This window comes from Orbicella faveolata, unplaced genomic scaffold, assembly GCF_042242905.1.
Source record: "Orbicella faveolata isolate gen_17 unplaced genomic scaffold, um_ofav_v1 contig_15, whole genome shotgun sequence".
NCBI classification, from domain to species: domain Eukaryota; kingdom Metazoa; phylum Cnidaria; class Anthozoa; order Scleractinia; family Merulinidae; genus Orbicella; species Orbicella faveolata.
Genome location: NW_028301542.1, coordinates 3,652,188 through 3,675,194, shown reverse-complemented (window position 1 = coordinate 3,675,194; position 23,007 = coordinate 3,652,188). Strand labels below are relative to the sequence as shown.

The 23,007-nt window shown below is 40.3% G+C and overlaps 3 protein-coding genes, 1 long non-coding RNA gene and 1 pseudogene across 4 annotated transcripts; 2 read left to right on the top strand and 3 right to left on the bottom strand.

Annotated features, from left to right (window-relative positions):
* Positions 1 to 261: 261 nt before the first annotated feature.
* On the bottom strand, positions 262 to 3,860 carry LOC110064846 (trans-1,2-dihydrobenzene-1,2-diol dehydrogenase-like). Its single transcript, XM_020771950.2, has 4 exons — positions 3,441 to 3,860; positions 2,661 to 2,985; positions 1,909 to 2,074; positions 262 to 649 (listed from the first exon to the last, which is right to left on the bottom strand). The coding sequence occupies exons 1-4, from the start codon at positions 3,813 to 3,815 to the stop codon at positions 505 to 507; spliced, it is 1,011 nt and encodes a 336-aa protein (XP_020627609.2). The 5' UTR covers positions 3,816 to 3,860; the 3' UTR covers positions 262 to 504.
* Positions 3,861 to 4,447: 587 nt separating this feature from the next.
* Positions 4,448 to 5,786, bottom strand: LOC149113172 (uncharacterized). Its single transcript, XM_089287998.1, has 2 exons — positions 5,345 to 5,786; positions 4,448 to 4,692 (listed from the first exon to the last, which is right to left on the bottom strand). The coding sequence occupies exons 1-2, from the start codon at positions 5,711 to 5,713 to the stop codon at positions 4,480 to 4,482; spliced, it is 582 nt and encodes a 193-aa protein (XP_089144124.1). The 5' UTR covers positions 5,714 to 5,786; the 3' UTR covers positions 4,448 to 4,479.
* Positions 5,787 to 10,318: 4,532 nt separating this feature from the next.
* LOC149113171 (52 kDa repressor of the inhibitor of the protein kinase-like) lies at positions 10,319 to 11,098 on the top strand (annotated as a pseudogene).
* Positions 11,099 to 12,330: 1,232 nt separating this feature from the next.
* On the bottom strand, positions 12,331 to 15,889 carry LOC149113170 (uncharacterized). Its single transcript, XM_089287993.1, has 2 exons — positions 14,064 to 15,889; positions 12,331 to 13,521 (listed from the first exon to the last, which is right to left on the bottom strand). The coding sequence occupies exons 1-2, from the start codon at positions 15,469 to 15,471 to the stop codon at positions 12,797 to 12,799; spliced, it is 2,133 nt and encodes a 710-aa protein (XP_089144119.1). The 5' UTR covers positions 15,472 to 15,889; the 3' UTR covers positions 12,331 to 12,796.
* Positions 15,890 to 17,241: 1,352 nt separating this feature from the next.
* LOC149113169 (uncharacterized) lies at positions 17,242 to 19,723 on the top strand. The gene is made up of 2 exons (XR_016206696.1): positions 17,242 to 17,466; positions 19,087 to 19,723. It is a non-coding gene; the product is annotated as an uncharacterized LOC149113169 (long non-coding RNA).
* Positions 19,724 to 23,007: the final 3,284 nt, after the last annotated feature.

The window sequence follows — 23,007 nt, the reverse complement described above, 5'->3', positions numbered from 1 at the left end:
AACAGATCAATTATTTGCCAAAGAATGAGGCAAATAATTGATCTGCAAGACTCTAACAAATCACAATATTTTGCGATAACAGAGTTTTTATTGTTTTTTCATTCGATCACCAATTTTGTTTTCTTATTTAAATCAGCTCAGGGACACTATCTACCATTTTTCACACAAGAGCATGGTTACAACATTTATGCATGAGTGGAATACTACTTGCAGCAAAACACATGTTAGAATGGAAATACAAATTGAGGAGATACAAAACAGTTTCCACACGCAACTCTGCTTCATTGCTTGCTTTATTTCATGATTATAGTTTCCAGGTAGTGGCAAACCTTTTACTGTGGGGCTAGCTAAGTCACTCACACAGACACAAAAAAAAATTGACGCACTAAAAAAAAAAGAGATCCTAAAGCTTTCAGTTAGTAAGGCTAAATTTTAAGTTTACATCACCAAACAATTTTGCAAACACCACCTAAAAAGTTAGTTTGGTGCACTCTGAAAAAATGCCTACATGTCCTCTTTATAAACTACTCCTATCTGCCTACGGATCTCGTCCATCCAACGAAATATTTTTTCTGTTGTCTTCCACGGCATTGTAGAATTCTCCAGTTCACCTGACAATAAACTTTTCCTCACAGCTTGAATTTCATATCTATAAAACAAGGAAAAGAGTGAGAAGAGATTTTGATTTTCACAGTGACCTAAGATCCTTGATGGGGCTTCTTTGTTGAAAATTATGTTACTGGGGGGAAGGGGTAGTGTACTGAGGAGAGGGCTGGCCTTTGTTCTGGGCCCCTGCCTTTCAGGCAAGACACATTTTGCGAGAGCCAGGTGTAGATAGCCATGATTAAACAAAGTAAAAACCAGGTAAACAGTGGTGCAACCAAAGTTTTGGCATTCTTGGCACCTTCAGTCAAATTTGCCAGCCATATTTTTGTTACTCTCCTTCATGGACGGTCTTGGTTTCTCATGCAGGAAAGCACATTATGGGCAAAATTCATTGGAGGATAAGATTTTCATCCTTCCCTGACTAGCTTGTGACACAGCCACCCTCGCCGAAAGAAAAATCAGAGAGATGCATCTATTAAGGGACTAACTGCGCCTGGCTCTCTAAGGATGACTAAAATGGAGCACATCATTTCTTTATCTGCCACTCCCTCTCGAACCTCTGGATCTGACGTTGAGTGGAACGTAAAACATTATGGTATGAGACAGCCAAGCAAAACCAGAGTTTTTGATCTTACAGCAGGAAAAGGTTTTCACAAGCGTTTGTTACAAGACAAAGAGATTTTTAGACTGATCATGTACAGGGATATGCATAGAGTTACATAATTGGACAAGTGTTTTAAAATTTTTCATGTGGATTGTGGTGTAACCTCATAAGCGAGCATTGTATGCAAAGTACCATGGAGCTGCAGCCCTTTCTGAGGCGATATCCGAGTTGCCCTTTGCCTCTGTGTCAAAACAAGTCTTCATGCGAAACTATTCATATAAAAGTGATTTCTGCCTGCAGGTTCATTTTCACGCAAATCAAACTTGTTTTCATGGGAAAGGTCTTACACAAGGACTCGTTTTGAAACAGAGGAACAAGGTAACTCAGAAGTGCCCTATCATTTACAATATGACTGCATACAGTAACCTAGTGGTGTTACGTAGAATAGGCATGAATTGCATGCAAAGTGTGGCCGTGCACACTTGTCATGCACATCAATTTTTGTAAGATGTCACTGTTATAATCAAAATTAACAAGTTTTGACTTGGATTTCTTGCAGATCGGTGATTCAGAATAATCATTGTGGGTCTATGATTCAAGTTAGGGTTGCCCCATAAGCTGCTTTTCTAGAATCAATATGACAGCATACTAAGGGAGAAATATTTACATGTCAATCACTCTTGATGCTTCAGCCTTACCTCATACCAGTAGAATTATTAAAGTATATAGGCATGGAAGGCTCCGGAAGGGGATATTCCTTTATTCCAGCTGGTGATGTGAAACTAGTGGCAGAATTGAAAGGAGCATGAATGGTCACAGAACCTTGTGATCCTATAAATGTGGCTTCGTTGGGAAGCTGGGCAGCTGAAAGAGACAACCAAGTGGGTTTTATCAGTTACAAATAAAGCTTTCATGTACAATGGTCACTTGCCATGCAGACTGCCTCCTGTTTTTGGACCATGTGAATGGTTTGACTCAGTTTCTGATAATAATATTAGTTCAACCCTTAGGAAAGAAAAAAATCCAAAACAGTGTAGGGCAGTCAACAAATAACACATTGATAGCATTTGCTTTGAACTTTGAATTGCGGCTGTTTATTACATCATTTTGTAATTCAGATTCAAAATTGTTGTTGTATGGCTTCCAGCAACCTCAGTTTAACATCACGTACAATAAATTTATAAATGGTGGTAAATGTTAGGCTTGGTAGAAATATGTGAAAGACACTAGTCTGAATGGCACATGCTAACTTTGAATAAAAATTCTGAGTTCTCCCACTAGGAGTTGGACCAAGAACTTTCTGCATACTATTACGATCATCCCTGTCCCTGTCCTCCCATACCCCAATCCCTTGTCATCGTCATCATTGTCATTGTCATCGTCATCATCATCTTCTCCATCTACCATTCCCATCCCCATCTTCCAGAACCTCATCATCATTATTACTCACCCATGCTTGTAGTTAAAGAAGCTGTTTTATTTCCTTTAAAAAGCATTGTCACTGTAACTGTTGAGTCTACACCAGCAGATGTTTTCTGTCCAGCTGCAGATATACTTAAAGGTTCTTCACCTCCAAAGATCATGTCCACAATATTCAAACAGTAAATTCCTAAGTCCAGCAGCCCCCCACCCCCCTGGTTGGGGTCTTGCAGTCGTTCTACGGAGTCTAAGTTAAATCCAAATGTGACAAGGGCAACTCGAAGCTCTCCAAGAACATTGGAATCAACTAGGTTCTTGACATCTGCATGCAGTGGGAAAAATCTTGTCCACATTGCCTAAAAAAATAAGATCTGTTATCACAGAGACTGAAATCTGTTCTGTCAAGACACCTTCAGTTGACACATCAGCATTACAATTTTGGAAAGTTGCTGCTTCATAAAGAATCTTTTTTCAAGTGAGGAAACCACGGAGCTAGATTCTTCCTGGCAGAGAATTGAGTCATTTGTTTCAAGAAAACAGCAAAGAAAAAGAACTAAGAAAAACACAGGGCAGCCAACGTAACTACACAGGTCTGTATCCATCCCCCGCGGGGGGTGGGTACGGCCACAAGTAGGCTAAAAGAAGTGAATATTTCTAAGTATCTCTAAACGTTCTTTATTTCAAAATATTTTCTAAACTTTTTTGAAAACTTCTAAACATCCCCCAAAATATTTGGACGTTTATGGAAAGGCCTGGATAGCTGCACGAGAGGATATGAGGTGCTTGGGTTAACAAAATTTCTCTCACTTACCTCCATGATGAACAATCCTTTTGCCTTAGCAAGTTCAAACAATTCCTTGGTGTCCTTCAGGTTCATTGTCATTGGTTTTTCACAAAGGACATGTTTGCCGTGATTCAGGGCTAGTTTACAAAGGAGAGCATGTGTGGGATGGAGGGTGCTGACGTACACAACTTCTACGTTCTCGTCCCTAGCAAGTTCCTCGTAGGAACCGTACGCTTTCCCGATATCATGTTTGCCTGCAAACTCGGCCGCTCTCTCTAAAGAGCGAGAGGCTACTGCCACTACCGTGTGCTCGTTTTCTGGTAACGTTTTCATGGCCACGAGGAAATCGTGAGCGATTCGACTTGCGCCAAGTATTCCCCATCGTGTCGCGCTGGCAGCCATTTGGATAACACCCAACCCGGGGACATTTGAGATTTGCCTCACCACGAGATTCCCACATTCCCAATGTTCCTTAGTGTTGCGTGACTTGGCAGCCGTTATTTAGGTCTCACGCAACGCTCCTCCACTTTGCGTGACCATGCAATTATGGCTGCGCTCGTAGGGTGGTAAAGGGTCTTAGGAGGCTACCTTTGTGCAGATAGGGTTATAGATTTGTCTTTGAATAGGAAAGAAAAACAAGCAAAGAATAGTAATTGTGTATATGAAATGGCGTTTCTGATCTAGTTGTGAAATAGGGTGCAAGGCAGGTCTAAGAGGTCAAGAATCTGGGTTTAGAAAAACCGCCATTGTTGTCTCAACTAAGTAATTAATAGACATGAGAACCGAGTCGGGTGCACCCTCACAAGTCACAATACTTGAAATTCTACGGGAAGCAACTTGGGTAGGAAAGGGGTGCATGTGTTCTGTTTGAATCTCTGTTCGACCCATGACATCTTTTCTTTTTCTTTACGCCAGTACCCATTCAAAATTTATTTCACCTATAAGATACGCTATATATCCGAGGCGCCTTCGAAACTGGAAACAATTTGGTAAATAAAGCAACACACTAATTCAATACTCTTTTGCCCTCATGGTTAATTTGAACAGCTCTTTAATGTGCTTTTTATTATTTTTTGTATATACTTTCTAGCAACGTCTTACACATATTTTCATATTTATCCAGTGAGTCTAGAGGAGCGCCCTTAACTTTGCCTTGATCATCCCAATTTCTCATTTTAATTAGGGCTTGAAAGTGAGTCAGCTTCTCGAACTTTGCAGCCTCTTCTGCCGTCATAGGACCCCCTTGAAAGACCAGCGTCTGTTGGCTTGCTGGAGTGAGCTGAAAGCACACACAAAAAAAGGAAAAAAGGATATTTTTTCCCTAAGGAGAGGCTCTACTGTATTTAATTTTGCACATTTTCCATCTTGAAAATCATAAAAATTAGTATCTGAAAAACAAGATTCTTTGGGCCTGTCACGCAATCTTACGTTCGACGTTGGTAAATATTGCGTGACAGACCTAAAACTCTGAGCCCCTACCAAAATATTCGTCAACACTTATGAAACCCTAAAATATAGAATTCATCAACTGTATTCCCGCAAACTCCTTTGCAGCTCTGGGTATCTCCCGATCCTGTAACTTAAAATAACACAAAGTGTATCACTGAAACAGTGTGAGCCACCACCGGGGGAGCACTGTGTAAATCTTTGGGTGGGGCTGTGCCGCTGAAACCCTGAAACCCTTACCCTATACTAGACAGACTAGACCATGATGAGCTCGATTTTACAACCCCACTCAATTGAGACTAGGCACCAAAAATCTCTTCCCTATTCTAGACCAAAACTATCCGATTTCTATACCCCAAAATAAACTGCATGAAAAGGTCTGAAGACCTGATACCCTTCACAGCGGCACATAACCATATAGCTTAAATATAGGAATACTCCCTTCCCCCTTCCGAGGGAGCCGCCCCCTTTGTATCTTTAAATACCTCTTCATGATACTGTGGATGTTTCCAAACGAGATATCTTTTGGCATCTACATGACCTCGAACAAAACTTGTAATAGCGTCTGGGAAGCCAAGATCTTTCAGAAACTGTTCTCCAATGATCTCGTGAGCGTGGGTGCCAACGTCTCCCATGGGAGGCAAAGACCTGTCGAAACCGATGAGATGACCAATGTCATGAAGGAAAACCCCCAAAACGACCTCATCTGGGAAGCCTTCTTTCTCCGCAAGCATAGCACATTGAGTCATGTGCTCTTGCTGTGAAACGGGTTCGCCGATATAGTCTCGGTTTCCGTACTTTCTATACAGATCAAAGACTTCTTTCGTGGCTTGTTCGGCCCTCGATGTAGCCATTTTACAACCGGAAACTGAAGTTGTGAAATGGACATTGGAAATCGACACCAAATGTCAACCCCGGGAAGAGGAGCGAACAGGAAAACGGGTTAGTACTTGATGTAAGATCACTTATAATGTCCCGAATTTTAATTGAAGTTTCTCGTGAACCCTGCAGCCTTGGTACTTCTGTAACCCTGTCGCTCCTGTAACCCTGTTGCCCCTGTAACCTTATTGACTATGTAGCCTTGTTACGCCTGTTTATTATCGTAACCCTGTTACTCTTGTAACCTTGTTACTTTTACAACGCTATTATTACTTCTGTAACTTTGTTACTTCTGTAACGTTGTTATTCCTGTGACCTTGTTGCTCCTGTAACCTTGTTGCTCCTGTAACCTTGTTGCTCCTGTAACCTTGTTACTCCTGTAACCCTGGTACTCCTGTAACCCTGTTACTCCTGTAACCTTGTTACTCCTGTAACCCTGTTACTCCTGTAACCCTGTTACTCCTGTAACCCTGTTACTCCTGTAACCCTGTTACTCCTGTAACCTTGTTACTCCTGTAACCTTGTTACTCCTGTAACCTTGTTACTCCTGTAACCTTGTTACTCCTGTAACCCTGTTACTCCTGTAACCTTGTTACTCCTGTAACCCTGTTACTCCTGTAACCTTGTTACTCCTGTTACCTTGTTACTCCTGTAACCTTGTTACTCCTGTAACCCTGGTACTCCTGTAACCTTGGTACTCCTGTTACCTTGTTACTCCTGTTACCTTGTTACTCCTGTAACCTTGTTACTCCTGTAACCTTGTTACTCCTGTAACCTTGTTACTCCTGTAACCTTGTTACTCCTGTAACCTTGGTACTCCTGTTACCTTGTTACTCCTGTTACCTTGTTACTCCTGTAACCTTGTTACTCCTGTAACCCTGGTATTCCTGTAACCTTGGTACTCCTGTTACCTTGTTACTCCTGTTACCTTGTTACTCCTGTAACCTTGTTACTCCTGTAACCCTGTTACTCCTGTAACCTTGTTACTCCTGTAACCCTGTTACTCCTGTAACCTTGTTACTCCTGTAACCCTGTTACTCCTGTAACCCTGTTACCCCTGTAACCCTGTTACTCCTGTAACCCTGTTACTCCTGTAACCCTGTTACTCCTGTAACCCTGTTACTCCTGTAACCTTGTTACTCCTGTAACCTTGTTACTCCTGTAACCTTGTTACTCCTGTAACCCTGTTACTCCTGTAACCTTGTTACTCCTGTTACCTTGTTACTCCTGTAACCTTGTTACTCCTGTAACCCTGGTACTCCTGTAACCTTGGTACTCCTGTTACCTTGTTACTCCTGTTACCTTGTTACTCCTGTAACCTTGTTACCCCTGTAACCTTGTTACTCCTGTAACCTTGTTACTCCTGTAACCTTGTTACTCCTGTAACCTTGTTACCCCTGTAACCTTGTTACTCCTGTAACCTTGTTACTTCTGTAACGTTGTTACTCCTGTAACGTTGTTACTCCTGTAACCTTGTTACTTCTGTAACCCTGTTACTTCTGTAACCCTGTTACTCCTGTAACCTTGTTACTCCTGTAACCTTGTTACTCCTGTAACCTTGTTGCTCCTGTAACCTTGTTACTCCTGTAACCCTGTTACTCCTGTAACCCTGTTACTTCTGTAACCCTGTTACTCCTGTAACGTTGTTACTCCTGTAACCTTGTTACTCCTGTAACCTTGTTGCTCCTGTAACCTTGTTACTCCTGTAACCTTGTTACTCCTGTAACCTTGTTACTCCTGTAACCTTGTTACTCCTGTAACCCTGTTACTTCTGTAACCCTGTTACTCCTGTAACCTTGTTACTCCTGTAACCTTGTTGCTCCTGTAACCTTGTTGCTCCTGTAACCTTGTTACTCCTGTAACCTTGTTGCTCCTGTAACCTTGTTGCTCCTGTAACCTTGTAGCTCCTGTAACGTTGTTACTCCTGTAACCTTGTTACTCCTGTAACCTTGTTACTCCTGTAACCTTGTTACTCCTGTAACCTTATTACTCCTGTAACGTTGTTATTCCTGTAACCTTGTTACTCCTGTAACCTTGTTACTCCTGTAACCCTGTTACTTCTGTAACCCTGTTACTCCTGTAACCTTGTTACTCCTGTAACCTTGTTACTCCTGTAACCCTGTTACTTCTGTAACCCTGTTACTCCTGTTACCTTGTTACTCCTGTAACCTTGTTACTCCTGTAACCCTGGTACTCCTGTAACCTTGGTACTCCTGTTACCTTGTTACTCCTGTAACCTTGTTACTCCTGTAACCTTGTTACTCCTGTAACCTTGTTACTCCTGTAACCTTGTTACTCCTGTAACCTTGTTACTCCTGTAACCTTGTTACTCCTGTAACCTTGTTACTCCTGTAACCCTGTTACTCCTGTAACCTTGTTACTCCTGTAACCCTGTTACTCCTGTAACCCTGTTACTCCTGTAACCCTGTTACTCCTGTAACCCTGTTACTCCTGTAACCCTGTTACTCCTGTAACCTTGTTACTCCTGTAACCTTGTTACTCCTGTAACCTTGTTACTCCTGTAACCTTGTTACTCCTGTAACCCTGTTACTCCTGTAACCTTGTTACTCCTGTAACCCTGGTACTCCTGTAACCTTGGTACTCCTGTTACCTTGTTACTCCTGTTACCTTGTTACTCCTGTAACCTTGTTACTCCTGTAACCTTGTTACTCCTGTAACCTTGTTACCCCTGTAACCTTGTTACTCCTGTAACCTTGTTACTCCTGTAACCTTGTTACTCCTGTAACCTTGTTACCCCTGTAACCTTGTTACTCCTGTAACCTTGTTACTTCTGTAACGTTGTTACTCCTGTAACGTTGTTACTCCTGTAACCTTGTTACTTCTGTAACCCTGTTACTTCTGTAACCCTGTTACTCCTGTAACCTTGGTACTCCTGTAACCTTGTTACTCCTGTAACCTTGTTGCTCCTGTAACCTTGTTACTCCTGTAACCTTGTTACTCCTGTAACCTTGTTACTCCTGTAACCTTGTTACTCCTGTAACCTTGTTACTCCTGTAACCCTGTTACTTCTGTAACCCTGTTACTCCTGTAACCTTGTTGCTCCTGTAACCTTGTTGCTCCTGTAACCTTGTTACTCCTGTAACCTTGTTACTCCTGTAACCTTGTTGCTCCTGTAACCTTGTTGCCCCTGTAACCTTGTAGCTCCTGTAACCTTGTTACTCCTGTAACCTTGTTACTCCTGTAACCTTGTTACTCCTGTAACCTTGGTACTCCTGTAACCTTCTTACTCCTGTAACGTTGTTATTCCTGTAACCTTGTTACTCCTGTAACCTTGTTACTCCTGTAACCCTGTTACTTCTGTAACCCTGTTACTCCTGTAACCTTGTTACTCCTGTAACCTTGTTACTCCTGTAACCTTATTACTCCTGTAACGTTGTTATTCCTGTAACCTTGTTACTCCTGTAACCTTGTTACTCCTGTAACCCTGTTACTTCTGTAACCCTGTTACTCCTGTAACCTTGTTACTCCTGTAACCTTGTTACTCCTGTAACCCTGTTACTTCTGTAACTCTGTTACTCCTGTTACCTTGTTACTCCTGTAACCTTGTTACTCCTGTAACCCTGTTACTTCTGTAACCCTGTTACTTCTGTAACCCTGTTACTTCTGTAACCCTGTTACTCCTGTAACCTTGTTACTCCTGTAACCTTGTTACTTCTGTAACCTTGTTACTTCTGTAACCTCGTTACTCTGTAACCTGGGTACTTCTGTAACCTTGTTACTTCTGTAACGTCGTTGCTTCTTTAACCTCGTTACTACTCATTCGGCCTACAACATCGACGATATATGGTCACATTGGTCTGGTCTTTATAATCAAATGGATCAGTCCAGATATTTCAAAGCATATCCGCACACGTAATCGACTTTACAAGAAATTTTGCCGTACCCCAACAGGTGACTCGATACAGTTTTGCCGGACCATACCTAACATTTCTAATCTGCCTCCAGCGACAGGGGCGTAGTCAGGGGAGGGTTCCAGGGATTCTGGAACCCCCCTTTTGGGTTATGAAAATGAACATTATTTCAAGAGGGAAAAAGTATCGGAAACCCCCTTTCGAAATTCAGCGAGACGAGGTTTTCGTTTTTGAAGAAGAACAAAAGAAAATCAATTTAAAAAGGCATCACACGCTGTATCGCAGGGTACAATATTATAAGGGTGCATAAATTGGCTATCACTTCTCAGTGTCATACGTTTTTTGACAATGATGGATATATCCACGAGGAATTTTTAGGATTCAACAATCTGCAGGGGATAAGCGGGGAGGCGATTGCTAGCTCGATACTGGATACCTTACCACTGTGGAACTTAGACATAAAAAACTGTCCGGGACAAGGGTACGATGGAGCGTCTAATATGTCATCCTCTAGGCACGGTCCACAAGCACTGATACGGGAAAAAAGTCCAAAGGCTGTGTACACACGCTGCAGGGCTCACTGTCTAAACCTCACAATCGTTCAGGCCTGTGATCAGCCCCTTATCAGAAACATGCTTGGAACATTCAATGAAGTTTGCAATTTTTTTACGTATTAACCGAAGCGTAACAAGTTTTTGCTTGCCGTAATTGAGAAAGAAACCCCCGAGGCCAGCAAAAGCTGCAAAAGCGAGACATCGATGTCTAGATTTAAAGGGTGAGCTACAAGATATCAGAGGAGACATCGTGAAATATTGCTCGGATTGGTACAGCATGGCTACCACCACAGCGAGGACAGCAAACATCGAGCCATCTATGCCACGCGTTGTTGGTCGGCAACAGCACCAAAGCAATGTCGAAGCAGGAATACCGAAGGAATACTACAAAAGAACGCTTACAATTCATTCCTCTGTTGGATCATCTTTTTTTGAGATAGACACATACTTTGACCCCAACAATGATGCTGTGGTGTCTTCCCTCCTGTGCCTACTTCCAGCCTTGTTAGTTTCTCGAGAAGGAAACCCTGTACAAGCCGCTTTGCAGTACTATGTAGATGACCTACCATAACCCCATGTTTTTGATGTGGAACTTTTCCGTTGGCGGCGCAAGTGGCTAAACACGGATCAGACCTACCCAGCAACGCAGTTCAGGTATTAGAAGAATGCAACCATGAATTCTTTCCAAACGTACATAAGTTGTTGCGCATCTTATGTGCATTGCCAATTACCTCTGCATAATGTGAGCGATCGTTCAGCACATTGCGGCGACTGAAAACTTATTTGAGGGCGACCATGGCCAGTGAGCGAGACTCTGGACTTGCGCTAATGAACATCCATTATGGTAGGCAAATTGACATTGGTGCAACAATCAGACATTTTTAAACGGATGCATCCACAGCGCCCTCTTCTTTCTGATATCCTAGCTGAGTGAACGGTAAATCACAATTCTACAGCATTTGATGAAATATGTAATATGTTAAACAACTAATATGTTAAACAACTATTATATTATCCAGTTTTAATTCTTTTACGGTCCATCTCTTCAGGAAGTGAGATTTACAATCCCCTCTTAGAAATACTAGCTACGTTTGGTGCTGAAATTATTGGAAATTTGTGCTCAGAATCAAGGAAGCGCCACTTTTGAAGACACAGAATTCAAAAATTTTCCGGGGGAGCATGCCCCCGGACCCCCTAATAAAGAACGCCTCCGGCGCTCGATTTTCAATTGGGCAAGCAATATACATTTGGAACCCCTCTATGCAAAACGGCTGGCTACGCCCCTGAGCGAATCAATGTAGATAAAACGTCGGGATAAAAAAATTTAAATTATAAAGCATGAGTGGTGAACTTAAAAAAAATATATAGAACCATTATTGAGATTCTTAAATAGCGCTCAAAATCGAAAATTACCCGAAAATTATAGTGAGAGTGATCATACGAAAAAAAATCGTTTTCCGGATTGTCAAAAAGGAAAATAAACACAACTTTGACGGCCTCAAAACATAACTTGAAGCTATCTTTTGGCGTTGTTTTGAGGCAATTTTCCCAAAAAAGTGTTTATCTCTTAGTCCATCTACTTTATATATACAAAAATTACGGTTAGAAATATTTTTGCCATTTATTCGCAATCAAACATATGGAATTTTTTTCTTGTATATTTTGCGTGCAATGTGCCATATTTTAACACACTCTTATTTTGAGACACTTATTTTGCTGTATATTTTAAGAATACTTAAAGATCCTCTGAGTATGCTTGGACAATAAGTTGTTTTTCAAAAAACGCAGAATTGAAATGTTGAAGAAAGTTCACGCTAAAGTAGCTGCACTTCTTAGTTGATCCGCCAAATCGTACCCGCTGCCTACATAACGGATACAGGCTTACGTCATTTATTCCATAGTAACCGCAACAAGTGCAACGCCAATCAAGGCTACATTAAGGAGATAAACGCTTTTCTTGTGTGTGTGTGTGGCAGGACGTTTATATAAATATTGAAGAATTGAAAAATATTGAAATAGTGCCAGTGAAAAGCCCCGTTATGTTACAGCCCCTACGTATTGTATTTGCATTTTGTATTTTGCATGGCTGGCAAGATTCTATATAACCGACGGATTGTAAGATAAATCAAATTACATAGTCTCGAAACTAAAAGACCTGACTTTATTATCTTTAATCTTGACATAGAAATCGTTAAGTATTTTTCTCACACTAAAATAAAGTTATTAATATCGTTATTAAAAGTTTATGACAAGCGTTTGAAATCGCGGGAAGATCCATGTTGCCCGTGCAGTCGGACTTCTGAGTTCATTAATGGCTGAATAACTTTATATATAGCTATTTTAATATAAACCTGAGTTTTAATTTTTTCAGATTATGTCGTTTCTTTTTTCCCAGAATTAATACATCTTTAATCTCAATTCTTGAATCGTTGAATGAAAGTAACTTTCACTGTGGTTTAAAAAAAGCAACAAAACAATAAAACTTTTTCTTTACTACAGCCAGGGCAACAACTCAACTTTAAAGTCTCAGCGTAATTAAAGGTTAACTTCAGTATTATTATAACACTATCAGTTTTTTTTCTGCGAAACTCCAAATCTGGTGCATATCGCGTGTGATCTTATATGCTGCTTTTCAGTTGCCAGAATTTCCCAAAGCATTTAGAACTGCCTGCTTCTCTTCTAAGTGTGCAAGTTTCCTGGAAACCTGTGTTTGACTTTTTTCCCTCATTGGACAACCACTCTGTTTGCTCACATCAGAGTTGATAACATTGTTATACAATGATGTAATATTTTCTACTGTCGGGTTCACTGCAGTTGCCCTAATTAAAGATACGCAGCTAAGTAGGAGGCACTTTTCATGTGTAGTCCATGGCCCAGCTGACGGATGCCTTCCCTTTGAAGCTAGAAATTCAGCGCTGCCTTTCTTCTTGTACGGCGACGGATTTTCTCTTTTTCTTTTGAGAGACCTTTGTATCAAACTACGTGAATTTAATGACTTATAACAATTGCCACAATTCCTACACAAGCAATTTGGCCCGCATTGTGTTTTATAACGCACACAGCGACACTTGGTCTTTCGTTTACCGTCGCTACAGGCAACGTACTCCGGATCTTTTTTCACCTTGTCGACTCCACATTTGCAAGACACGTGGCTTTCGGCTCCGTCAAGTTCTTGGTACTCTTTCTTGTTTTTGCACCCTTTGCATCGGCAATCTCTTGAACAGGGAACCCCCGAGCCTGCGCAAGGGCAGCGTGTGTGTCCTTCCGTGCTCCCCACGCACAAATCTCGGCCATCCTTGTAGTTCTTTCCACAAGAACATGCCAATTTCTTATTTTCGTTTTCCCTCAATTTTGAAACTAGTAAAGAACAATAAAACATTAACCATCCACTTTTTTGTGGTCACATTTAACTAATACAGTTATCATATGTATTTGAATTCACATATCCTGTAATTGCTATTATTCAGATTAAGGCTGTGGTGTGTAATAAAATACAGTACGAAAACTTATTTATTCATAGTCTTTATTTGCTTTTCTCCTCTCATTTTAAGCCTTGCCTGAGCAGTTTGACCCAACTTTCCATCAGTCACTACACCTACTCCGAAGGAAACACAGAAACAGAGGATGAAAAGCTGCAGTAGTTTTCTCGTTTTATCAGGATCGCTTCATGAGCCTAAGCATAGTTAAGTAAGGTCAAAGTATGTCGGATTTCTGAGCACTATATTTAAATAAGTCGTGTTCAAATGCACTCTTGCCTGCTTACTTCTCAATGTAGTTTAGGGGTACGTTTTGTTTGAAAGAATTCTTAACTGCACTGTTGTAGAGATGTGAGGACACCCTATGAACACATGCTGTAGGTTTGAATGAAATAAACACAAATTAGTGTCGGCTAACCGTACCTGTATTTCTATCAGCTGCCTGTACTGTTCCGTCGTAATGACCTGGTCCAAGTGCGTGGTATGCTAAGTAAATAGGTTTGTTGATAACTGCATCATCAGGCATAAATGGAACGTACGGGGAGCCAATGATACTAGTGACGACAATTATGGGTACTTGAAGTATGTCAGAACACACTTTAATAACTAAGTCCCCAACATCACCACAAAATGTTCCTGGCTCTCTAAATCTCTCCGTTTCTGCATTCAAGTCAAGAGAAGGAATTCCGGTGAGCATTTGGTAGTAATCATTGCTCTGAACATTATCTACAAAAAGTTGACGGATTTTTAAGACGTCTGCATCCATATTCTTTCCAAGCCCTAGAAAGGTTAACCTTTCCCGAAGCAACGAGCTTGGATCACTCCACTCTACAGTTTTTCGTATTTGGCCAACAATAGTTCTGAAAGCGCAGTCGCCGTCTCCGATGGTAGGGTCTTTTAACAAATTAAAAGACGCCAGATTTCGTTGAAGCGCATTTTCATGTCTTTGTTCCGCATCATCGTCATTGTCACTGCTGTTGGTTAAAACTTCATTAACTCTGCTGAGTTGCATGATCGGAATGTCGTATGCATTAAAGCACCGATCATTACAGTCACTGTTAACTTTATCTAAAATTGTATGCAAATTAGTCATGTTTTTCAAAACCAGAGTTGAAATTGACACATTGTACATATCCTCAATGTGTTCGATGACTACTAGCTCCTCCATAATTTTACCCTCGGTTGGTCCTTCCTTTTCCACTTCCCTTGAATGCGCTCTCCAAGTATTGTCCAGTGAGACCTGTTGTGAACTGTCAGAGTTAAAGTGAATACCTTTGTCATCGTTACTGTCTAGGCCAAGTTTAATAGGGGGTACAAAAGGAACTATTCTTGCGTTCTGCTCGTGCTTTTTTCCGCATTTCTTGCAGTTAATCGCATAAAAAATAAGACTAATTATAGCTATAGCTATCTCGGGTCCAACTGTAGTAGCCCCACACAGCAATGATTTGTTTAAGGTGTTGTGGAGCCTTTCGTTCGATTCTGTCCCTTCGCCAGGTTTTAACCCGGATAAACAGCCTTTTCTTATATGAGCAGTCAAACGGTCGATCTCTGAACGAGCCCTGTTCATTTCCTCGAGACTAAGAAATGTATTCCACCGTTTTCGGAAATTATCGGGAGGCAAAGACCTGTCGAAACCGATGAGATGACCAATGTCATGAAGGAAAACCCCCAAAACGACCTCATCTGGGAAGCCTTCTTTCTCCGCAAGCATAGCACATTGAGTCATGTGCTCTTGCTGTGAAACGGGGTCGCCGATATAGTCTCGGTTTCCGTACTTTCTATACAGATCAAAGACTTCTTTCGTGGCTTGTTCGGCCCTCGATGTAGCCATTTTGCAACCGGAAACTGAAGTTGTGAAATGGACATTGGAAATCGACACCAAATGTCAACCCCGGGAAGAGGAGCGAACAGGAAAACGTCATTGGTAACCACGTGACCACATGTGAGCAGAAGTGCGCCTGGTGAAGATTGCGTTCGTCTGGCGGTGTCACAGTGATATGTGTATCCCCGTGATATGTGTATCCCCGCACAGAGGGGATACACATATCACTAGTGATATGTGTGCGGGGATACACATATCACGGGGATACACATATCACTGTGATATGTGTATCCCCGTGATATGTGTATCCCCGCTCACATATCACTAGTGATATGTGTATCCCCCGTGGGGATACACAAAACACTGATATGCGCCTGGGCATTCAACGAACAAAATGGCGACTCGGTTGCGAGGTGTCGACGAGCGCTGTAAAGAGTAGAAGAAACCAGAAATGAATTCGCGCCCAACGGAGCAGATTAGGATTTCTTGAGTTTGGTTGAGTTCCAACCGACTCGATTGTATATCTGACTAAAACTTCGAACAGCGGATACACATATCACTAATTATTTCATGGCGCAGTGATCTCAGTGTGTATCCCCTAAACACAGCCGTTAGATTAGCTATCTACCTGATCGAAGAAAATGGCCAATTATTGCCGAAACGTGCTGGCTGCTTACTCACTACGACGTTTATACCCAGGTTGAGGTTTGCGGAGTTTGCAACTCGAATGTCTAAATATCTAAACTGAAATCGCGAGCAGGGGATACACATATCACTAATTATTTCATGGCGCAGTGATATGTGTATCCCCAGAAACACAACTGTTATAATGTAGCGCATCAACCTTGTCAAAACTGCAGGCAATATTAGCACCCGACGTTTTTACACGGCTTGGGTTCACTGAAGTTTGAAACTCGATAATTCCACTAAAAACGCGTGCACGCGTGCACGGGATAATAAGGGATACACATATCACTGATTATTTCATGAACTAGTGATATGTGTATCCCCATGGACATAGCTGTTATATTGGCTTTCTACCCAAGAAGAAAAATGCCCATAACATTTGCATTGTCAAAACTGGCTTGCTAGAAATATTCACACCCGGCATTTATTCATAGCTTGGGATTTCTGGAGTTTCACTAACCTCGGTTGTACACCGTCGCCGACCGCATGCAGGGGATACACATATCACTAATTATTACATGGCGCAGTGATATGTGTATCCCCTGAAGACAGCCGTAATCTAGGCTAACTGCCGAAGAATAAACGTCGAATATTATGAAACGTGCTAGCAATATTCGCAGTATAGCAATGTATACAGCTTGAGACTTAACATATCTTACAAAAAGTCGAACTGAAAAGCGGGTGCAGGGGATACACGAATGCCACTAATCATTTTATGGCGATCGGGTCGAAGCCGTGATATGTGTTTCACTCCACGAATAATTCAGATGCAAACAAGGCGATCAACAGTGGAGAATATGCGTTACTCGAGGGGTGAGAATGCACCGCGCAATTAATATCGTCCAAGAAATCCGGTGCCGTGAAACTCAAATTGAAATATATCTAGATCCATTTGGTGTTCAACTTTAAATTCATTATATCCTGCTCGCAGAAAACCAGTTAGGATCAAGAACACAATTCCAGCAGCAGATACGTAAACTTTTTCAACTACAAAAATTGAGATTTGTGTCTTAAGCCTGTTTGGGTTAGTCGTTCGTCCAGTAAGCGACCGGACGACGAGAGCGCTTTCAAGGAGGATATTGCTTTTTAAAGTAGAGGGGAGGGGGGTGGGGGATACACATATCACTGGTCGCCATTTTGGAGGGGATACACATATCACTAGTGATATGTGTGCGGGGATACACATATCACGGGGATACACATATCACTGTGACAGCGGCCTTCCTGTGCGAAAATGGATCTAAAAGATGAAATCAAAAGTTTGGATCCTTTTTTGCGGCGTCGAATTCGTATTGTATTTATATCATGTGGCGTTTGGTGAGTAATAATTTGCATGCTTTGTTTACCAAAGAGATTGAAGAGCAAGCAACGTTGTTTGCACAGACAGATGTCGTGTGTCTGTTGTTCTTGCGACGAATTAGATTCTCGTCCTCTAGATTCTATCACCTTGAATCAAGAAATAGTATTTTTTACATAATCTGCTTTCACTACCTTAGATCTTGATGATGCATCTTGATAAATTAAATTGCATAGTCAACTGGATTTAAAATGTTTCAGTTGTCAATTGCTTCAGGGATGATATGGTTGTCTCGAACGAACCTACTAGCGGTAAAAGTGATGATATATTGGCGGGTTTTTCGTGACCAGAAAAACTGAATTTTGGTGTCATGTTGTAGCTTATAGACTCTATACTTGCAGATCAGCTCATGTAGTACAACACATTTTAAGGCTTAAAAGACTTGAAAACAGCAAGAGATAGATTTGTTTGTTCAAGAGCCACACATCACTGTCACGAACAGAATCTGCTGATAATTGCAGGAAGATAGCAGTGAACTTAAGGACGGTGCCTACTTTTGTTCGTGCGCACATGTTTTGCCCATCACGCATGGCATAGTTTTAGCGCCATATGTACGTGCTGGGGTTGACATTATTGATGCAATCAACTGTGCTACCAAGTCCATGACTAAAATGAAAGTAAAAAATTCCAACTGTGGTGAAATCAAGTTTAATGAACCTGTACTTAAACCAGGAACACCAGAATAGCAGCATATCACTGTCCACTAACTTTTAATGTCTTCCAGCGGAAAAACTAACTGTTATCTGTCGAGAATTACACTGAAATCCAACTGTAGACATGTACCTGCAGATGGTGTAGTATGTGTGGAAAACAAGCGCAAGATACGCAAAAGTTTTACTTACTGGGGAAGTGACAGGAAAAAATGTAACAGGGACCGTAGAAGTTTTCAAAAAAGATCAATAACTTTAAAAAAGGTGTGGTTACCCCAACATTTCATGTTATGAAATGGAGGTGGCAAGCCTATTCAATGAGTGATTAGTTTCTGGTGGTGGGCAAAAGGTAATGAGGCTGTATTTTAGCTGAACCAGAGGAAGGCTGTCAGTGACACTAAAAACGCTGTTGCAACAATTTTGTTATTAAAAACATGCCAAAAATGTTTCTTATGGTACCATTTACCGTGTAGTTTTAAGATCCTTATAAATGTGTTTACTTTTCTGTATTTATATGCCAAATAGAGGCTACATGTACTTTTTGTAGCTGCCATTTGGCATATATACATGCTCAGATATTCAAGACAACAGATAAACAGAAAAAAGAAACAAAAGTGGAAGTAAATAGCTGACTATATAATGTGCAGGGGTGTAGCTAAAGGGGTCCTGGGGTACCCGTAATCCCTCTTTTGTAAGCCTATGTTAAGAAAACAACCTACAACAAGTGGCATAACAACATGACAATCTGGTGAGTACCCTCACGTTGACAAAGTGTTGAAAAATCCTGGATACGCTCCTGGTATGTAATGGAAATTGTCAAACAGGAAGACAAGAAAAACTTTTTAAACCTGCTTTTTTGGTTTGGTTGAGATAGTGGCAAGAATACCCTAAAAATACTCAAAAGTGATGAAACTTTTTTTGCTCCTCCAGGACTGGCGTTCTTTTGGGCACTGCAGCAATCTTTCAGTTAGGTAGACCTTGGATGGACAAGAGAAGGTTGGAGAAAGAAGCGTTACTTGAAGCAAAGCTTGAGGAGGGAAAGGAAGGTGAATTACTTACAATGTAACAAGCAATTGTGGATTGAACAGATTGACGCTTGTGTCTTTGCAAACTGTGGATACATCTTGTTCAGTTCACTTGTGTAGGATTGCATTTAATCAAACGTAAACTGAAACAATTCTAAATATCAACCTATGCAAGATGATGCACTGCATCGGGTATGCATTTTGATACAGCTGTGGCCAGCCTAATTTGCAACTGGATTGCACTTTGTTGCGGGATGTTAATGTGAAGACAAAGGACATGTCTGTAGAGTATTAGTGCCTCAGAACTTCTTGAGGCTGCTTACAGGGAATGCATGCAAGTTCTGAATTCTATTGGTGGCAAGAATGATGCTCATGAAGACTTCCAGGAGATGTTTCTGGTTTATGGTACAGCATACCCACCTCACTTTCCCCTGATTTCTGAAAAAAGTTGGCACTGAAAAATTATTTTGAACCACATATCTGCAAGAATCCAAGTCAAAACTTGTTCATTTTGATTATACATAGCCTCAAGCTTGAACATGTTTGACAGACTGATGTTTCAATCTCTAATCTCTCGCAAAATTCTTTTGCTAATCAAGAGATATTAAAACATTCCATATGAGTACACAGAATGGGATTTTTAGGTAATAGGGGACAGCCCCGTAATCACTTCTAACACCTTACTGATCATTGTAGAAGTACCTGTAATCCCAGCAGTTGGAAGTATTTTATACTTAGAATCTCAGTGAACATTCAAAGAGATTGAGTTACCAAGTTGTGCTCTGTAATTCAGACAGTTTGGTTATTTAAAGGTAAAGCACTGATTAAAACAGTGTCAAATTACTGTCTTATCAGAATTTGATGATTTCAGAAGGTGAAATTTAGTGGATGGACTCTGAAATGAGAGGTCTGTTAGGTTCCCATTCTCAGGCAGGACACACCACTCTCACTATACCTGAGAGTACAGCTGTATGTTGTCCAGGACAAGTAGCTTTTTGTTCTCACTTGCTCGATGGGCAAGGGTCCAGGCAAGTTGTCTTACTACCATCTAAATAAAGAAATTAAAGTAAACTGAGATTTACCCAGGGCAAGTAACAATTATCGAGAGCTGCTTGTCCTGATGGAGAACTGGAATTCAATTTTTTTTAGCCCTGCACTCAATCCAGAAAGAATTGTACATGAAGTACTTTGCTGGACACCTCTGAGTTAACCAATCAGAATGTGTGAAAAGCATGCCTAAGTACTCACTTGTGAATGTGTCATATATTATTATACTAATGACTGTAGCTGCTTTATGCATCCATCCCCTCTGGCCTCCATCCTTTCCCCCTATGAGGGTTTTTGTCAATTGTGTGGTTTGATGCCACGGCAGGAAAAAACCTAGGTCTGATTGCCCCGGGCAAGTAAATTTTGCTCTTGGACAAGTGAAGGAAGTTTGGTGATCCAGTGGGCAACTGAAATTAGCCTCTGTAGTCTTGTTAGTGATAATTTTCACTCAAAAACAATTTCAAAACTCAGCATTGCAAGATGAGCGAAACAATGAGTTGAAAGCATTGGATTAATTTAAAACACATATATTTGTGTCACTGCACAGCATCTTTCATTAGTTTAGTACCACTAAGCTCGTTCTATTATAGTCTATCACTGATTATAGGGAGTACCTAGTAGATGATGTAGACTACATAGTTGATAGGGCATAAAAACTGCATGCCTATTGGGCAAGTAATCTTTTAGTGGGGCCAACTGAAAACTGAAATGTGCCAGCCCACTGGGCAACTGGATTTCAAATTTTTTTTCCTGCCCTGCACCACCCATCCAAAGGAGCACTTTTTCCAAATTCCAAGATGGAGGGTGTCTTAGAAGCCAAACTTTTAAAGGAAAGTATGACCCAAACTGAAATTACTAGAGAGATTGGGGGAAGCGGGGGCTGGGGAGTTTCAACCAAAAATCTTCTGTGGGAGGGGAATGAATATTTTCTTGAACAACACAATTTTTTTGTACCAAGCATTTGATTGGCCCTACATCAAAAGTTGGAATGCATTGTTTTAATTCTCTTTGTGATTAGGTAACATAATTTGTTTAGTGAGTGGCCAGGTCATCAGTAATCATAATGACATTGACAAGAGGGGTTGCGTGATCAAAATATCAAGTTCTGAATTAAGGGGGAGATCTACATGTATGCACTAATTTACATGTACCACAAAAAAAAAAAGTTGAAGGGAAAAAAGCCCTTAGCTAAGTAACAATTGATCTCATTCTACTTTTTTTGTAGAAGGAAGCAAAAAGCAATTTGCTAGGAGAATCTTTCAGTCTATCAGATGTCACTTAGAGCCTTTTTCCATGCACCCCTTCAATTTATACCCAAAGCTTTGCAACAACAATTAGCTTGTAGAGAGTGGGCAGAATTCTCAGTGGACAACAATCACACATACACTGTTTAAAACAATATGTCACAAGTAGATGTTTCAATTTTAATCAGTTGAAATAGTTATGACATTAATGACATGAAAATGGAGCCTGCACATGGCATTGTCTTCTGTTCATGTAGAACTTAATTAATAGAACAATGGAAAAATCGAAATCTATTTACTTCTGTTATCAGAGAAAATAGAAATGTAATCATTTGATCTTCATTTGCTTGAATTTTTTCCCCAAAATTATCAATCACTGCTTAATTCAAGTTGGTTCACACAAATAAGATATTATTGCAATTAATTCTGACCATCTGTGAATTTCCCTTGCTATCTTTGATTATCACATTTTGGAAAATAATTCCTTTGTTTTATGAAGTGTAGTTTTAATTTCTGTGCAACAGTGATGCAAAAATAATAAGAGAAGTCCAAGGTACTGATCACAATAACAGTGATTATGGAAGACCAAACATTTACTGCAAAGAACGTTTTATAAACCTTAGCTAAAATAGGCATCAGATATGTTTAAATAACTTAATCTAGTGCATAATTATTATTTATCATCAATATTTCCTGATAAAAATGTTTCAACTTAATTACACAATTTTAATATACATATAAATTTGGTTTAATTCAGTTGAAACACCAAATGAGTAGTTTTAAAGTATAAATTGTTGTTTTAGAGAAGTCATATTTTGATAAAAATTGGGTGCAGTATGAAAAATATTCTTTTTGCGAAAAACAAATTAAAGTGAATGATTAAAATAATTAATTTAATCTTTTCTGGGTGTGATATTTTGACATGTGCAATGTATCATGCAAAGAGCTTGGGCCTTTGGTCTTATTAACTGCAGGAAGAAAATCTTTCCAATTGTGTAATTATTGATATTGACAAACTTGATGTATGCCTATAAGGATGAAATAAACCACCCATTCATTTATTTTGCCATAACTGGATCTCCTATATTAATAAGGACTAGACGTTGTTGTAGAAATATTGCGAGTTCTTTTATGTTTTTATCTCGTAATAGATGCACTTATTAACTGTAGAAGACGAAAAATATATGATAGCTATCAATTTTGTGGAAATCACTAATGAGTAAGACAATCAAAACCACTTTTTTCCGCCCCATATTTTGCCAGTGACAGTGCTTTCTTCCATTCTTCAATACAAAAAAAATGTTTTGAAGACGTTTCTGAAAGGTCATTTATCGAAAATTTAAATTTGCCTTCATTGCAATTAAGTACGCAGTTTTCTGGAAACAGATTGTATTAAATTAAATTTCTTTCTTCAAGCAGGTGTTTTCCACTTCGCATCGCATTCCAAGTCTGAAACATCGACTCTTTTCCTGATTGAATAATGCAATGCTAGGAAATTTGTTGTAATTAGCAACTGTCAGCGGCCAGCCTACACA

What these genes read in the sequence shown, in the direction of transcription:
- LOC110064846 (XM_020771950.2), bottom strand. Translation starts at nt 3,815, where the DNA reads ATGGCTGCCAGCGCGACACGATGGGGAATACTTGGCGCAAGTCGAATC. An exon ending in AAGGATTGTTCATCATGGAG is followed by an intron (nt 2,986 to 3,440) that starts GTAAGTGAGAGA and finishes TTATTTTTTTAG; the next exon opens with GCAATGTGGACAAGATTTTT. An exon ending in TTCTTTAACTACAAGCATGG is followed by an intron (nt 2,075 to 2,660) that starts GTGAGTAATAAT and finishes TGTCTCTTTCAG; the next exon opens with CTGCCCAGCTTCCCAACGAA.
- LOC149113172 (XM_089287998.1), bottom strand. Translation starts at nt 5,713, where the DNA reads ATGGCTACATCGAGGGCCGAACAAGCCACGAAAGAAGTCTTTGATCTG. An exon ending in ATCCACAGTATCATGAAGAG is followed by an intron (nt 4,693 to 5,344) that starts GTATTTAAAGAT and finishes GTGTGCTTTCAG; the next exon opens with CTCACTCCAGCAAGCCAACA.
- LOC149113170 (XM_089287993.1), bottom strand. Translation starts at nt 15,471, where the DNA reads ATGGCTACATCGAGGGCCGAACAAGCCACGAAAGAAGTCTTTGATCTG. An exon ending in GGCAGCTGATAGAAATACAG is followed by an intron (nt 13,522 to 14,063) that starts GTACGGTTAGCC and finishes GTTCTTTACTAG; the next exon opens with TTTCAAAATTGAGGGAAAAC.